This window comes from Callorhinus ursinus, unplaced genomic scaffold (genome assembly GCF_003265705.2).
Source record: "Callorhinus ursinus isolate GAN/ISIS: 27379988/994484 unplaced genomic scaffold, GSC_fseal_2.0 scaffold13, whole genome shotgun sequence".
Taxonomy (NCBI): Eukaryota; Metazoa; Chordata; class Mammalia; order Carnivora; family Otariidae; genus Callorhinus; species Callorhinus ursinus.
This window is the reverse complement of record NW_027397075.1, coordinates 3178613-3196164: the sequence shown is the minus strand read 5'-3', so window position 1 is coordinate 3196164 and position 17552 is coordinate 3178613. Positions and strand designations below refer to the sequence as shown.

General features: G+C 55.9%; 1 protein-coding gene across 3 annotated transcripts in view; it reads right to left on the bottom strand.

The window, feature by feature from the left end:
* Positions 1-3331: 3331 nt before the first annotated feature.
* Positions 3332-17552, bottom strand: part of ABCC6 (ATP binding cassette subfamily C member 6) — a 46451-nt gene continuing 32230 nt past the window's right edge. For all 3 annotated transcript variants that reach the window (XM_073899455.1, XM_025855611.2, XM_073899456.1), the window contains 11 exons: positions 16931-17057; positions 15079-15286; positions 13851-14161; positions 11874-12073; positions 9760-9886; positions 8893-8994; positions 7952-8098; positions 6195-6353; positions 5946-6112; positions 4112-4306; positions 3332-3784 (listed from right to left, as the gene is read on the bottom strand). In XM_073899455.1, the coding sequence (XP_073755556.1) occupies positions 3676-3784; positions 4112-4306; positions 5946-6112; positions 6195-6353; positions 7952-8098; positions 8893-8994; positions 9760-9886; positions 11874-12073; positions 13851-14161; positions 15079-15286; positions 16931-17057 (1852 nt within the window). In that variant the 3' untranslated portion in view covers positions 3332-3675. The remainder of the gene's footprint in view (positions 3785-4111; positions 4307-5945; positions 6113-6194; positions 6354-7951; positions 8099-8892; positions 8995-9759; positions 9887-11873; positions 12074-13850; positions 14162-15078; positions 15287-16930; positions 17058-17552) is intronic.

The window sequence follows — 17552 nt, the reverse complement described above, 5'->3', positions numbered from 1 at the left end:
CTCTGCCCTCCAGTTGCTGCCACGCGGGTCCGTGTCGTGCCCCTGTGACCGCCACCTCAGCGATCTCCCTGCTGCCCTGGCCATCCCCCCTCCCCCCGGTACAGTCTGTTCTCCACCCAGCAGCATCGTGTGCCTTTAAAAACCCTCCATCACAACCCTCCAGTGGTCCCCGTGTCTGGTGGCAGCCAGCTTCCCTGCACACCCTGGCTTCCCGTCCGTAAGCTCTGCCTCCAGCTCCCCTCTGGCCACCTAGCAGGCCCCTCCAGCCACAAAGCCCCTCTGCTGTCCTTCCAGCATGCCGGGCACTGTCCCGCCCCTGGGTCTTCCCTCTGCCCCAGATGTCAGCATGGCTGGTCGCTGCCCTCTTTTCTTTCACAGTGGCGGCTCCCCGAGAGCAAGGCTCTGATTGCCTTACTCCGTAATGACTGCCCACCCTGGGCCCATAGCTCACCCCCGGTGACTGCCTTCTCTGATCCAACACCGACCGCGCCATGCCGGGCCCTGGGCCAAGTGTGACGTCATCGGGCCCTCTAGAACCTGCCTTTCAGGAGCTGTGGTTTCTTCATTGGTACAGCTGGGATTGTTTTGTCCATCTGGCCAGGTGGGTGTGAGGATGGAAGCCGATGCAGGTAAAGCACCCAGCGCCACGGGCGCTTGGCCCTCCGGACACCATCCTACATGGTGATGGCTTTCATTCATTCGTTTGTCCATCCAGCCATCCCTATATCCAGCCACCCATCCATCCGTGCAATCGTCATTTATTAAACATGGCCACGGGCTGTGCACTGTGCGGGATGCTGGGAGACACAGTGAATGCATGTGAACACATCCCTGTGTCAAGAAGGAAAGGAGCCCATTCCTTCCCTTCTGGGGGTGGGGGGTGGGGCGCGGTGCTGCCAGAGTGGAATTCAGCCGTCAGCGAGCTGACGTTCTAGAGCTAAAGGAGTGTGCACGAGGCGGCTCAGTGGTTAGGATGTGGGCTCCGGCTCCAGGCCACCCGGGGTTCAGATCCCTGCATTTTCTCATCGGTGAAAGGGGCCTCACGAAAGTGTCCTAGTAAGGTGCTAACCCTGGTCCCTTCCTCCCCCCATTGTAAGGATTCACTGAAAGGCTGTGGCAGGCATCGGGGCAGGGCTTGGTGTGTGTCAGCAGTGACGCGAGGGGACATGGGAGGAGGAAGGACCAACCGAGACGGGCACTGACCACAGGTCTGTACGTGACTTTCCCTGTAGCTGTCTCCCCACGAGCCTTTGGCACGGTCTCCGGGGATCCGTGGTGTGCGCCCCCCCCACAGCACCCTCATTAGTGCTGGCTCCCATAGCACCCATCCCCTCTGTCCGTGAAAAAGCCTCCAAGGACCCCGAGTGCGTTTGCCAAACACACAGCGGCTCCCGCTTTTGCCTGCGGTCCATGTGGCCGGATGTCAGGGGCCCCGCTCCAACCAAAGTGCAAAGTGCTGCATCTGGTCCCTTCCTGTCCTTCCAAGTTGGGCAGGATCCCCCAAGCGATGCCTTGGGCTATGGTGTTAAGTAGACCCAGGACAGACCCCCCTCACCCCCGCCAGCCCGCTCTGCCGCTAACAAGCCCGGTGATCTTGGCATGCCAAGGTCATGTGAGCTCTCTCGGCCTCATTTTCTGCATTTCCGAAACGGAGTTGGTAGGTGCTAGTAATGGTGGGGCCAGCCCTTCGGAGGCAGGACTGGGGGCTGGCAAGGGATGCAGCCCTCTGACCCCACTTGGAAGGCATCCAAATGAGCTTCTGGCCACACCTTGGCGGAGGGACGTAGAAGCTGCAGTTAGATCTAGATTTAGTTTCCTCCGGGCTGAAAACCCTACGCTGGATAGAACAGCGTAAGGTCCCTTGACGTGGCTGGGACAGGGTGGGTGGGTGTCCACAGGCCCTTCCTGATAGAGCAACACAGCTGCTGTCCGTGTATCTGGGTGAACGGTGGGTTGGCTTAGCCCAGTCCCTCTCAATCAGGTGACTGATCCCCCAGGGGACAGTTGGCAGCATCTGGAGACATCTTGTCACAACAGGTGACGGTATGATTGGCATCTAGTGAGGAGAAGCCAGGGATGCTGCCGAGCATCCCACAGTGTGCGACCCAGAATCATCAACCCCACGTCAGTAGTGATGCGGTTAAAAAAAAAAATCCTGGCGTGTATACCCTCTGCCCCACGGAGGACCCAAGGAGCTCCTCCAACAGAACGGTATTGACACTAATAATGAAAGTTGATTGAGCACGTACTTTGTGCCCAGCTCAGCTCAGACGCTTGCACGTATTAACTTTATCCCCGCAGCGATGCCACGAGGTCACGGCAGAACCCTGGGCTGCCAGAAAGTTCTCATCCAAGGCTTGGACTCGTTCTCATGCCGCCCTTCACTGCAGCGTGTCTGTGTGACCTCAGGCTTGGCTATCTTAGACTCTGGTCCCTCTTGGCCCAGGCACGCAGCCGGCTTTAGCCACGCCGTATCAGGTTTCCGACTGCGGAGGGAAACAGGCCGAGCCCCATAGCGCGCCATGCTGGTGCCTCCCCTGGACGAGTGAGCAAGACCTGGCCCAGCTCTGCCGCGGACCTGGGGCTTCCAACAGTCTCCCGAGGACACTCTCCGACTGATGCACCCGCTGGTGGGCCTCCCCTCCCCCCACCCCCCCGCCCCCCACCGCCACCCGCCTGCCCCCAGGAGCTAGAATTTGGTCTTTCACACATATGCAGTGTGTACCCTGAGCAAATTCTCTCCGTGGGGCGCCTAGGAGTCCCTGGCTCCGCAAATCTTGTTTTTGGCACTGAAGGTGCTGGTGTGGGGGGCCGGCCTTTTTTTGGGAGGGGGGGTGGGGGGGGGTCGACCTGTGTGTTGGTTCAGACAAGACGCTCCTTGGGGCTCACCTATGAGGGTGGAGGGGCAGCAGCAGGAGGTGTGGAATTCCCTGGAATCCTATGGGGAGCTTAAAAAAAATACCAGAATGGAGAGCGCATCAGCGCCTGGTTGCGGGTGGGAGGAAGGCGGGTATGGTCACAACATGGTGACCGGAGGGGTCCTGGTGGTGCTGGACGTGCTCGGCATCCCGACTGGTGGTGGCAGGTGCAGAAGCTTGCCCAGGGACACGTGCGTGTGTGTGCACGTGCACAAATCCAAGTGAAAGTGGGGAAATCCGAACAGCATCGGCCAATGGTACCAATGTCACTATTCTGGTTATGATACTGTACTACTGTTTTTCAGGATGTTGTTGTTGGGGGAAACAGAGTAAGGCTACCCAGGAACTTTCTGGATTATTTCTCATAATTGCTTGTCCATCTACAACCATCTCAAAATAAAGGGGGTAATTTGTAAAAGGACATGCTCCACTGCCCCGGCCCCAGCCCCAGGGATGTTGATTTTCAGGGTCTGTGGTGGAGTCCGGGCATGGGTGGATTTTTGAGCCCCTCGGGTGAGGCCCCTGGGCAGCCAGCGCGGAGAGCCACCAGCGACTTCAGCTTCGGGGTGGGACGAGGCTGGACGAGCCCTGATCAGACCGACCTGGGCATTGCTGGGTCCTCCCAGGTCTGTGACGGTTGGCCACTTCTGCCATTTTCCTCCCAGAGAGCAGTGCCAACCGGTGACGCCTGGGTCCCTGGCACCCCCAGGGCACAGGAGTCTCTCTGGACTGGTACAACGAGGCGAGGGTTGAGGGCTCAGACCAGGCCTGATTCCTGTGCCAGCCTGTAAAACAGGCCCTTCTGGGCCAGCAGCTGGGCTGGGCTGCCACTCTCTGCCATCTGCCCCTTGTCCATGACCAGCACCCTGCAGGGTAGAGGGAAACGAGCGGCTCTTAACCAGCCCAGCCGTCCCGGGCGCTCTGCTGCCGAAAGCCCAGCGTGTCTGTTCTGGAAGAGTCTGGCCTTCCCTGCAGTTTCCTGCCCCGGGCAAGCAGGGTGGAAGCATCAGCTGGGCTTGAGTCCTTGGCCCCTCCCTTCCCCTCGGGGCATCCGTTCTGCCTCCTGTAGAGTGCGCACTCTCTAATCCATACCAGCGCCCCTCGGGCTCTAAACCCCGCCTGCTTCCTCTGCCGCTGCAGGGGTGGCGGGGCCGGGGGAGCCCCTGAGGGCCAGCCGGGAGAGGAGTGCGTACCTGGCGCAGTCCATCACAGAGCACAGGCGGTGGGCGATGAGCAGCACTGTGCACCGGGCGAACCAGCTGCTGAGGGCAGCCTGCATCTGGAGCTCCGTGCCCGGGTCCACGGCGGCCGTGGCCTCATCCAGGATGAGGATCCGGGTTTTCCGGAGAAGGGCCCGCGCCAGACACAGGAGCTGCTTCTGGCCCACGCTGGGAATGAGTGGGAGAGTCAGGCCGGACACTGGTGTGCCTGCACGTCAGGATGGGCAGGGTCTGCCCACAGATGGGGCGTCCCCCGACAGCTGCAGAAGTTGGGGGAGTGTGTGTGTGTGTGCACATGCACGTCTACGCGTGGGTCGGTCCCAGGTCCACAGAGCTGGTAGGAATCCCCATCCTGCCATTTTTGAGCAGGGTGACTCGAGGCAAGTCATTCAAACCCCAGTGCCTCAGTTTCCCCAGCAGTGAAACGGCTATTTCTGTTTCTGTTCTGGGGTTCTCACCTGGTGCCAGACACACGAGTGAGTGCGTGTGCATATGCTGGGTCACTTCTCACAATGATCACCAAGGTGGTTACTGTATTAACGAGTCTTGTGACTCCTGAGGGTGTGAGGACAATACAAGTCACATAAAGTGCTCAGTGGTCTGCTTGCCCCAGAGAAAGCCCTCAGCACCCGGGAGCTTGTCCTACTCTAATTACAGAGAGGGAAGTTGAGGCTCGAGAGCACACAGTCTGTGAGACCCCGCACCCTGGAGACCCAAGGGTGTCTGGGGCGCTTTCCTGCCATGCTTAACCAACTGAGCCACCCAGCCGCCCCCAAAATGTCTTGGTTTTGAAAAAAAAAAAAAAAAAAAAAGCACACACCATACACCTGGCAGCATTCTTCACAGTAGCCAAAAGGCGGAAGCAACCCAAGTATCCATCAATGAATGAATGGATGAAAGAGATGTGGTCTATCTGTACAATAGAGTATCGTTCAGTCTTAAAAAGGAAGGAAGTCCTGACACCTGCTGCAACGTGGAGAACATTGTGCTGAGCGAAATAAGCCAGCCACTTAAACGAGATACCCAAAGTAGCCAAATGCCTAGAAATAGCAGAATGGCGGCTGCCGGGGGCTGCAGGCTGGGGAAAATAGGGAACTGCTTCTTTAATGGGTATAGGGTTTCAGTTTTGCAAGATGACAAAGTTCTGGAGATGGCTTGCACAATGGTGGCGATGTACTCAACACTACCAGTTGTACATTAAAACATGGTAAAGATGCTCAATTTTGTGTGTATTTTACAATTAAAATTTCTTTAAAAAGGCATAGGCCAGGGACACCTAGGAGGCTCAGTCGGTTAGGCGTCCGACTCTTATTTGGGCTCAGGTCATGATCTCAGGGTCATGAGATCAAGCCCTGCCTTGGGCTCTGCGCTGGGCGTGGAGCCTGCTTGAGATTTTCTCTCTCCCTCTCCCTCTGCCTCTCCCCCACCCCCCACTCGCACGCGTGTGCTCTCTCTGTCTCCAAAAAAAAAAAAAAGCATAAACCATATGTTACTCAATACTCCCAGTGAGCGTGTGGTTAAGCACCAATATCAAACACCATACTTTTGCAGCAAAATAAATGCTGAGTGGGATAAAGAGAGACCATAAGTAGTAGCCTTGTGTGGGTAAAGGTTGGGTTTTGTCACCCAGATACATTTAGGGACTGAATTTAGGAAAAAGAACCTGTCTACTCAGAGCCTGTGTTGGCGTTTGGGATTGCTGATAAGCGACGGGTTCATACCGTGAGTACTGACTGAATGGGGCTGACTTCCAGGGCACATTAGCCCGGGGCTGACCCCAGTCGGGGCGTGGGGGGGGCAAGCCTACCTCAGGCTGTGACCTTGCTCGGCACACTCATACTGCAGCTGGCCCGGCAGGCTGGCCACCACGGCTCTGAGCTGCACTGTCTCCAAGGCTTCCCAGATGGCCTCGTCCGTGTGCTCATTCAGCATGTCCAGGTTCATCCGCAGAGAGCCGGGGAACAGCGCGGAGTCCTGGCCGGAAGCGGGCAGAGGGTCAGAGCCGGGCCCGGCCGTGCCTCTCACCTCTGCCCACCCCGTTCCCCCCAGACCTCACCTGGGGGATGATGGTGATCCTGGACCGTAGCGTGTGCAGCCCCACGTGGGCGATGGGGACCCCGTCGATCCAAATCCCCCCCTCGGCCGCCTCTAGGAGCCGCAGGAGGCCCCCGGCCAGGGAGGACTTCCCGGCCCCCGTCCTGCCAACGATGCCCACCTGTCAGGGGATGGGAGGCGAGGCTCATTCTGACCAGGCCCGACCAGACGAAGGCAGGCGACGGGCCGGAGGGTCCCCGGGCATCTCTGCGAGGTCTTTCCCCTGTGCCCAAGGTCCATCCGTCTATCCATCATCCTTTGAGTGTCCGTCCTTTCTTCTGTCCCTCTGTCCTTTCATCTGATTACCTTTCCATCTACTCAGGCCATTCTATCCAACCTTCTTTCTGGACATTATTACCTTCCGCCCCCACCGTCCCATCCTCCATCAGCATTTACTGTTGCATTCTCAGTGTCTGACACTCCGTGGAGGTCCGGCACGATTTGTTTTAAGAAGTGAATGACGTGTGTCTCCCCTTGAAGGACAGGCACTGTTCCAACCACCAGGAATACAGAAATGAAGGAGTCCTTGCTCCAAAGAGCTCCCTGTGTGGTCTGGGAATAGTGCAACTGAGCATACTTCATTTGAATACAGTGGGATGAACAAGCCCCCTCTATAATCAAACTCTGGACCTGAAGCTGCCCGGGATGGGGGTGGTTAATGGGGTAATCAGAGAAGCTGCCCAGGATGGGGGTGGTTAATGGGGTAATCAGAGAAGGCTTCATGGTGGAGGGGATTCTTGAGTGGCATCTTGAAGGATGAGTAAGAGTTTGGGGAGGGGGAAGATTCCAGGTCAACCACACTAAGTGCCAGACTGTAAACTCCCCGAGGGCAGCACTGGGTGCCCACCTGGCCCAGTGAGGCGGCTACTCCACGGTGTTGGCTAAGCCCCAACAGGGCAATACATGGAGACTTGGGCACAGCCTCGAATGCCAAGCTCAGGAGTTTGGGCTTTCTTCTAAGGGAAGCTGGGAGCAGACGGAAGGTCCCAAGCAGGGGAACGACATGTCCGAATAAAGATCATAGGAAAACAGACGGGAGGTGGTGAAACGGGAGGCTGGGGGGCTCGGTTAGGGGCCTGGAGCCGTCCGGGGGAAGGCGGGAAGGAAGTGCGCCTGGGTGGGGAGTCCACGGGACTAAACATCTGTAAAATGGGATAATCCTAGTGCTTCTGCCTAGGGTTGTTCTCAGAGTAAAACTGCAAATGATAATGAATAAAAGCACTGGTAAACATTTCTGCAGCCCTGGCGAAGTGCCAGGCCCTGTTCCAGACAGTGTCCCTACGTATTAACTCAGTTAAGCTTCACAACAGCTCTAGGAGAGTGACCTTATGATTTCCAGTTTTACAGATGGAAAAACTGAGATGAAGACCTGAAGTGACTTGCCCAAGGTCAGCCATGGCAAGGCTAGGAACTGAGCCCAGGCCAACTGGTTAAGGTACGTGGAGCATTCAGCCCTCTGCCCCGGCACACAGTAGGTGTTCAACTAATACCAGAGGCAAAAAGAAAGAAGGGAGTCGGGGAGATGCCTCCTCGTCTGGGACACCAAGGTGGGCAGGCAGTGCGCCTCACCAAGATGGCGGCAAGTTTGGGGAAGACTGTAGGTTCGGTTAGGGTGTTGGTGGGTCTGCGGACCAGGGGAGCTGAAGCGGGGTGTGGAGGAGGCATTGCTCATGCTGGACCTGGCCTCCGTGAGGAGGAAGACGTGGAAGAGCCGCTCACCTTCTCTCCGGCGTGGATCTTGAAGGACACACCCCGGACGGCCAGTGGGAGCTCAGGTTGGTATCTCAGCCCAAAGTTCCGGAACTCGATCTGCCCCCCGTGAGGCCAGGGGGACCGGGCTGCACAGGTGGGCAGCTTCCAGGGCGCCTGGGGCAGGAGGGGACACGGGGTCAGAGGAGCCTCTCTCCGAGGTGTCTCACGAAACGGCCCACCTCTTTGAGGTTCAGTTTCCTCTTCTGCAAAATGGACATATTTACTGCTTTTTTACAGGGTAGTAGGGGGCATGGAACACAGCAGAGCGAAAAACAAATGGTATCTGGGATTATAAAAATAATGCTGGTATTGGCTACTCTATTATTATTATTATTATTAGCCACTATTAATTGTCAAATAATAGCCTCTCTTCCTCTAGAAGGGGTAGACCCGCCCCTTCACCTTTGCGAGGAGGACGACACTGTGCCGTAGGGGGCATTAGCTGCCGCTGGCTCTTCCCGGGACCTTGAACGGGCCCTCCACCCCCTGGAGGTGTCAGGGGGTTTGGTAAGAGCCGTGGGCGCGTATGGAGTGCCTACAGTGGGCCTGCCCCGCCGTCCTTCCCTGCGGGGTCTCATGCCCGCCCCCGTGCCCGCACTGTGGGCTTCCCCTGTGGCTGTGATCTTGCTGGGACGTCTCTGTCATGTTGCTAGCATGCTCGTGTCCTGCCGCTGTCACTCATGGTCCCCCCACCACCACTCAGAAGCAGGACCTGCTCTGCTCAAGTGAAGAAGCCCAGGAACCAGGATTTGTCCTGGTTCCACACGCTCTGCTCTTAACCGGTACTGCTATGTTGGCCCTGACTGCAGGTCCAGCCCATGGTGCTCGGGGCTCGCACGCCTGGAGCGGATCTAGACCCGGGCCCACCCCGCCCCCTGTCTCCCTGCCCTTCCCCCCTCCCCAGTCACCTCCTTGGGCGTCTGGTCGTAGTCCTTCATCCGCTCCACCGACATGATGCTGCTCTCCAGGTCCGTCCAGCTGCGAACAGCCCACTGTAGTGTCTGGGTCATCTGGTGGGAGAAGGCATGTCAGGCCGGCTCTTCCGCAAGGCCGCCCCACAGGCTTGCCTCAGGGCCCCCTGCAGACAATCCCCCAGGTCCTGGGACAGACAAGGGGATAGGATTCGACTGCAGCCGCCAGGACACCCCCCCCCCCCCCCCCCCCCCCCCCATGCGGAGTAGAAAGGAGCCCGTCCAACCCATCTTGATACAGGTGGAGAGATAGGACCAGAGAGGGCGCATGGCCCTCCCAAGGACACACAGCAGGACCCAGGCCCGCTGACTTCTGTTCTGAGAGATTTCTATCTCCTGATTTTCCCATCATTTTGCCTCATTGTAAAATGAGGGTAATGAGAGGATCCCTGATGGGGTTGTGGGCAGAGTTAAATGAGTTAATATTTGTAAAGCTGTGAGAACAATGCTTAATTCATTAAGAATGCTACTTAGATACATATTTTTCCCCTCATACATATGATCTGACATTAGGTATTGTTATTAATAGTTAACAAAATTTAGCAAGGCATTCTCTCTCTCTATATATACCTTATCTCTATATAACATTTCAACTAGTCTTTACAGTGTGTGAAGAGACGACAGCCCCATTTTTCAGATGCGCACACTGAGGCTTTGTGAGGGAAGACGCTGGCCCAAGGTCCGGGAAGGTCCCCCCAGCTAAGCTTCTGTAGAGCTATATTTTCCTCACTGGTTGGTAGTTTGGACTCGGCTCCTGGAAGGTCCAGTTGGCAGGGGTCTGTCTGTCTTGGGTGTTGGGAGTACCTGGAGGGCGGTGGACACCGAGAAGCCCACGAGGCCGGCGCTAAGGTGGGCCTTCCTCAGCACGGCACACATGGAGGCTGCCAACACCAGCACGTTTCCCAGCAGCTCTATGTTGGCAGCCAGCCACCTGCGTGGGGAGGCAGGTAAGAGCCTAGTCAGTGGGGGGCCCTGTCTGCAGGACTTCCTTCTCTGGGCACAGGGTCCGGTCATCCTGCCAGCTTGAGTCCCACAGGGGTCCCCAGCAGTGGTCCCCTCCACACCCCAGGCCCCACCCAAGCTCAGTGGGTGGGGGAGTTTGATGATTGCCTGCCTCACCTGTGCCCAGCTCAGAGCCTGGCACACAGTAGGTGCCAGTTTTCTGTCCCTGGGATACGCCTGGCCATATCCCTTGCGCTCCCCCTGCCTGAACCCAACCTCCATCTTATCTTCTTGCCCAAGTCGGCTCGAACGTCGCCTCCTCTAAGAGCCCTCCTAGACTGCTCCCTCCTTTCTCTCTCTCGCATGTAACTGATAACTTCATAACAGTTACCATTCTTTATAATAAAACCATTTACTCAGCCCTTGACCATCAGTCTCCATCGGCAGGTTGTGAGCTCGGCGCGGGCATTGGCTTTGTCTCGTTCATGACTCTGTCCCCGGTACCTAGCACGGGACCCAGCACATAGTAGGTGCTCAGTGGCGAGTATATTGAGTGGATGAATAAATATGCAGCCCCTCCTACTGGACTCCCTGCTCTACCATTCATTCATTCAACAAACAAGTATTAAGCATCTACTGTATGCCGTGCATGCCGGAGGCACTGGGGACACAGTGTGATCCAGTTTTAAAATCCCTGTCTTCAGGGAGCTCTGGGCTTAACTATATATAATATCTTGTTCTCCAAACAACCCCCCAAAGTGGGGTTGTCCCCATTTGACAGGTGAGGACACTAAGGCTCAGAAGAGTTAGGTATACACATTAACAAGTCTTTGAAGCCACATCACCCTGACTGATACCAGAAAGCATGAACCTTTTCAACAGGTCATGGGTTTTCAGTGAAGCAGCCAACAAATGAATAAACAAGCCACTTCCTAGACGGCTGACCTTGACACAGTCCCTTTGTTTCTTTAAACTCCAGTTTACCCATCTGTGGAATGAGGTAACATCTGGCTCCTTACAGTTGAGAGGATTAAATGAGATGTGCCATATGTAGCACGGAAATCAGGGGGCCTTCCACATAGTAGGCGCTTTCTAAATGTTCATAAGTTCTTTCCTCCCTAGGCTGGGGCCCCAGGAAGAGGCAGGCCAGGTCACCCAGAAGGCGTATGAGAGTGAGACCTTGCCCACAGCCACCCAGCCTGGGAGCATCAGCTGGCCGGGGACCTGGGTCACAAAGGAGGAAGGAATTCGCATTTACTGAGTACCTACTGTGTGCTTGGCCCTCTCCACACTATGGCACCTGGATTCAAAGCCTGAATCCACCACATATTTGCTGCGCAGCCCTGGGCAAGTTCCTAAATCTCTCTGTGCCTGAGATTCACCATCTCTAGGATAGTCTCTGCCTCGTGAGTTGTTAATAGGGCTAAGGTTATAAATCCATGTAGAGTGCCCAGAACAGTGTCAGGCATGTAGTAAGCTTGTTACAAGTATTAGCTGAATGTATTTACTGAATCCTGATAGCCACCCCGTGAAAGCCATCCCACTTTGACAAATGAGGCTCAGAGACGTATGTAACTTGCCCAAGATCGCCCAGCGAGGAAGTTGCAGAGCTGGGACTGGAGCCCAGGCTCTCTGTGCTCAAAGCCTGCATTCCCGAAAAGAGGCTGAGGAGGCTTGTAGAGCTGCTCTCTCACCAAGGCAAGGGTCCAGTGGCCTGACCACAGAGGCTTCTTCCCTTTTGCTGGCATCTCTCCCTCCTGCCCACCTGCTCCTGGGGACTCGGCAGGCCACGTTCCATCCGCTCACAGCGCAAGCCGAGTGCACCCATGGTATGCAGCCTCAGTTTTATCCCTGCCTCGCTGTGTGGCCTTGGGCGGGCCACTTGATCTCTCCGGCCACACAGTATGACCCTTGGTTCACTCTCTGGGGACAGAGATGGAGTACAGTGTCCTCTCTAACCCCCAGGCTTGTCCTACCTCTCAGCCACCAGCCGTGGGAAACTGACTCTCTGGCTTTCGTCCACGTTTGTGTCATTCTGAGCCACAAAGGGGCCCTGGGCCTGGAAGGCTCTGACCACTGCTTTGCCCTGGAAGGTCTCGGCCACATGGGAACACACGCGCGAGTGTCTGGCTGACTCAAGGCGTCTGAGCTGGCATAGGCTGGCCACGTACAGGCTCTACATTGGGACAGGTATGGAGGGGGAGAAGTCACAGACACTGATGCGAAGTGTGAGAAGCACAGGGAGCCCCAAGGACAGACTTTCCGACCAGGCTCTGCTACCAGCTTGCTCTGTGACCTTGGGCTAGTTGCTTCCCCTCTCTGGGCTCCCATTTCCTTGCAGGATCAGAGTTTCGTGGTTCTTTTTAAGATCACCTGGGAAGCTCTAAAACCCTCCCGTGGCCCAGCCCAGAACGAGTAAATCGGAATCTCTGGCGGGGTCACCTTGGCCCCAGTATGTTTTTTAAAAAACCTTCTGGGTGATTCTCATGCACAGCCAGGATTGAGAAATCACTCCCCTGGTGTGAATGTCTCATTCCCAGCTCTGAGGCCACCTGCTTCCCTTAGGGCCCAGTCACTGTGGGAACAAAACCATAAAGGACACGGAAGGCAGTTGGCCAAGTGGAACTCATTCCCTTAACTGGAGCTTCCGTGCCAGGCGCCGGCAACGTAACAATGCGCAAATAATATGCAGTGTTACTTGGTTTGAGTTGCCATTTGTGTGCAGGCAGGGAGGATTGGCGTTTGCTGCACACCCAGGCTGTGTGCTAGGCCCTTTACAAATACCATTTATTAATGCGAGGTGGGCGTTAGCGGGCTTCACAGTTTACAGATGAGAACACCCAAGGCCTGGATGGACAAAGCAGCTGCTTCAGGTCTCTACGGCAAGCAAGTGGCAGGGCCTGGATTCAGACCCACCTCTGCCTGCCCCGAAAGCTGCCCCTCCCCAAGTCAAGAGGACAGAGAGAATACAGTGGTGGGGTTGTGGTTTTTTTCTGCTCTATTTTTGATTTCCTGGGGCGGGGCTTGGGGGGGTGGAGTTCAACCGTGGGACCCAGTCACGGAGGGGGTGGCATGGCACAGCCTAGCCGATTGGAGTATATGCCAACCCTTGGGTGGCTGTGATGAGCCCCGGGGTAAACACACAACCCCCCCCGCCGCCCCCCATCCAGCAAGTCTAATCTTTCCTGGGATTGACCTATGAATGCTGAGCTGGAGAGCAGGTCACTTTGGGTTGGGGCTGTGGGCCTAGGGTGGCCAGGGGCCACCGGGCCTGCCCCCGGAAAGAGAGTGTGTGCAACCTCAGGCCAAGCAGAGCTAAAGCCAGTGGTTCTCAAACGTTAATTAGCATGCATTGGAAGGACCTGGAGGGTCTGTTAAAGCCCAGATTCCTGCGCTCCATTTTCACGGTGTCTGTGTCGGTAGGTCTTGGGTGGGACCCGAGAACATGCGTTTCTAACTAGCTCCTAGCTGGTACTGACGCTGTTGGTCTGAGACCACACTTGGAGACCCATGGAGCAAAGATCCAGAGAGAGGGACAGCGTCCTGGCGACCACTGGGTTTAGGAATGTAAGCCATTAGATGCCGTCCTTTCGTTTAAAGCTAATGAAACAATTGCTCGGGCAACAGGAAGAGTCAAACCTAATACAACATTCTTTGAGACCTTGCAATGCCTTCTTGGTTTCTAGATCACTGGGAAAGATGAAGCGGATTTCAGCAGTAGCAGGACGCGCGACGATAGCTACTAAGAACTTTGATGTGGACGTCTGGGAGACAGAGATGAGTACAGGATGTTGGGTTGGAAACAAATTGTGGTGTCTCTGCCTCTGGGAATTCTTCTAGGGATTCTCCCCAGATGCCCACTGGGCGGAAGCTCCTACACCGAATCCTGCCCAGAGACGGGATTGGCTGAGGTGCCGTGGGCTGGCCCCGGGAACCTCCTCACTCTCTCCTACCTGAAACCCAGCATAGAGAACCAGCAGTGGCAGGATGACCACAGCAGCCAGCGGGGTGACCACCGTCACTGCCAGAATGACCTCCAGGAGTCCGAAGACATAAATCAGCAACGACCGGACTTTGTCGGGGATGTCCACATCAACAGTGTCTGTCTCCTTGGAGAAGTGATTCAGCAGGTTCCCGAAGGGGGTTCGCTCAAAGAAGCCAATGGGAGATAGCACCACATCCCATAGAAGTCTCTGGAAAAGCAGGCTGGATGCCCGGATCCCCCCTAGGAGCACCATGGCCATGGAGGCAAACAGCCCAAGGGCTGGGGAGAGAGACAGGGTGTTAGAGCAGGAGAGCTGAGGCCACCCCCCATCCACCCCATGGTGGCCATCTTATGGTGTGACCACCTTCACAATCCCTTGACGGAACCACCCTGTAGTGGGTTGAATAGTGTGCCTCCCCACCCTGCAAACTCAAGGCCACCAGGAACCTCAGAATGTGGCCTTATTTGGGAATAGGCTCTTTGGAGATGTTTTCAAGTGAAAGATCTTGAGATGGTATCACCCTGGATTTAGGGCGGGTTCTGAATCCAATGACTAGTGTCCTTCTGAGAAGAGAAGACATCCAGAGACACACAGAAGGTGATGTGAAGACAGGTACAGATACTCTAAGCTACGGATTGCTGGCCCCTAACAGAAGCTGGGAGAGAGGCATGGGACCCAGTCCTGCTGAGAGCTTGGTGGTGGGCTTCTGGCTTTAGGACTGTGAGAGATACGTTTCTATTGTTCTAAGCTACCAAGTTTGTGGTCATTTCTGTCAGCCCTAGGAAACTGATATACCCCCTTCTTCCCAATGCTGATCTGTGTGCTCGGGATGTGGCTCACTTCCCTCCCTGTCGCTGGGGTGGGGCAGATTTTATCCCTGGCCCATCCAAACACCGCGGTTGGTCTGTCCCCATCCGAGTCCTCAGCTGCCCCCAACAACTGGGGGCCAAGATCCTGCATTTATTTGCGGATGAGTCAGGTACAGACTCTGGGGGCTCCAGGAGAGGGGGAATGTGCCGTGTCCCCACTCCCTCAAGCCTTATCTGAAGGATGCAGGTCTGTACTTGGACCCAGGATGTTTGCATGGATGTGCAGGAAGGACAGGGTAAGCCAGGGACGGGAGGACCAGGGACTCCTGAGCACCTTGGAGGGGGCTGGGAGGATGGAGGGTGAGGAGGGCCCCGGGGAGGGGTACCTTGGAGGCAGCCCAGGAGCCCGAAGACCCAGCCCCGCAAAGCCGCCTGTGTCTGCCGCCCGTCCACAGTGGGGTCGTCCGCCCACAGGCTCAGCCAGTAGCTGCAGGAGAAGGAGGCCACTTGCTGGCAGAGGAAGAGGAAGAGAATGTAGAGGCAGAGGGGAGCCCCTACAGCCCGTAGGTAGGTCAGGTACATGGTGGCCTTCACCTGTAGCACATGGAGGGGAGGCAGGGGCAGAGAGAGGCCCCGGGGGAAGGAAGGAAGGAAAGACAACGTAAGACGCTCAAAGCACGTCGACAGGGCAGACGGAACCACCGTGCAGACCTTACCGGTCTTCTCTTGGTGCCTCCGGCCCGGAGCACCATCTCTCCTTCAGGCCCTACCTCGCCTCCAGAACCCCTTTGTCTGCAGAACCCTCAGAGGGCCAGTGGGGGCCGTAAAGGGAACAGGCTGTGGCACTTCCTGGCTTGGGAGTGATTTATTGAACACATACTACAGGACAGGCGTGTGTCTCTGCCCCCATCATCGTTCCCACCTGACAGATAAGGAAACTGAGGCACAAAGAGGCTAAGACCCTTGCCTAAGGTCCAGCTCCCACGAATCTGAAGTTACTCACACAGCCAGAAGTAGCCAGAGCGAGCTTCTGGAGACATCAACCGGCCCCATCTTGCTGTTGCTGTTGCTGTTGCTGACCCGCTCGTGGCTTTCCCTTGCTCTCAGAGAAATTCCAAACTTCTGGTCTATCTCTCTGACCTTACCTCCTACTATCTGCTGGTCTCACGGGACCCCCTTCTTTTCTCTAGCACCCTCGCTCCTTCCCACCTCAGGGCCTTTGCACCTGCTGTCCCCTCTGCCTGGAATGCCCCCCCCCCACTCTGTCTGTGGCTGGTCTCTTGCTTTAGGGCTCAGCTCAAGTGCCACTCTTCAGAGCATCTTAATCCAAGCAGGCTCCTGACTCTCAGTTGGTTGGTCCACATCTCATTGCCCTTCCTTATTTTTTTCTTATAGCATCTATCATTATCTGGTATTACCTTGCTTAGTAGCCTGATTGCTGTTCCCCCCCCCCCACTAGTATGCAGTCTCCACCAGAGCAGAGACATTGCCTCGCATGTAGTGGGGGTTCTGTAAGTGTTTTCGGGGTGGATGAGTGGGTAGATGGTTGGGTGGGATAATGGGTGATTGGGTGAATGGGTGAATGAATGGGTAGATGCATGGATGGATGAATAAATGAGTCTGTAGATGAGTGGATGCATAGGTGGGTTAATGGATGGGTAAGTGGATGGATGGATGGATGGATGGATGGATGGATGGATGGATGGAAGGGTGGATGGATAAGTGGGTCGATGGGTGGATAGATAGAAGATGGGTAGATGGATGGGTGGGTGGGTGGATGGATGGATGGATGGATGGATAAGTGGGTGCATGGGTGGATAGATGGAAGGTGGGTAGATGGATGGGGTGGGTGGTGAGTGGGCGGAAATATAGAGGGACACGGGAATGAATGAGTAGGTAGGCGGATGGATGGGCGGACAAAGCAGCATAGAAGAAAAGAAATGGATAAGCTGCAGATGGTCCTGATTGGAATCCCAGGTTGGTCCCTTGCCAGCTATGAGAAGACAAACTCTTTAAGACCTCAGTTTATTCATCTCTAAAATGGGGCTATCATCATCTAATTATAGAGTGGTTATAAGCACGAGGAAATATGAAGGGTCTACAGTTTTACTTGGCACACAGCAGGTGTTCAGTAAAGGTGAGTCTCCCCGCTCCCTGCCCAGTGCTGTATCTGATGGGAGGTCTTGAGCCCCGAGGGGTGGGGGGGTGGGCAGAGGGGAGGGAGCAGCTGGTGGTTACCCTGCCATCCTGCACACTGTCCTCTCCTGCTGGCCGTCCTGCCCACTCGGGGTCATCTAGGGCAACCCCTGCCTGGGTCTCTGAAGTGGTGCTGTCCTTCCCGGGGACTAACTTCATGGACCTGCCACTGAGAGGAAAGGAGGACAAATCAGTGTCTCTGTCCACGGGCTGTGTGCGCACCCAACACTCAAGGCCACTGGTAGCCACTGAACCCTGAGGTGCGCTCTGCACTCGCTCATTCACTCACTCATTCATTCTACGAGCATACTGAGCACCACGGGGCGTCATGCTCCGTCCTCCCTCCGTGGTGCCCGGTGAAATGCTGTATCTTACTCCAGAGGCGAGCTAGCCTGTTCTTCTGATGCCACCTCGCTGAATGAACTTATTTGCCCAACTTTGAAACTTGGTTTTTCAGAGTCTTTGTTTTGGCTTAAGCTTTGCTACAATCATTTCGTGTGCCCCTGCAGTTTACCCTCAGACTTGCTAGTCCAGTTTGGCAGAATGTCAATTTTGCACAATTCAATGTCGAGGATTTCTCGTATGTTCCTTTCATCTATGGAGGAGTGGGCTACCTTAACCTTGATACCTGCTGAGTGTGAAGCCATGGGCAGCTGACTTAGCC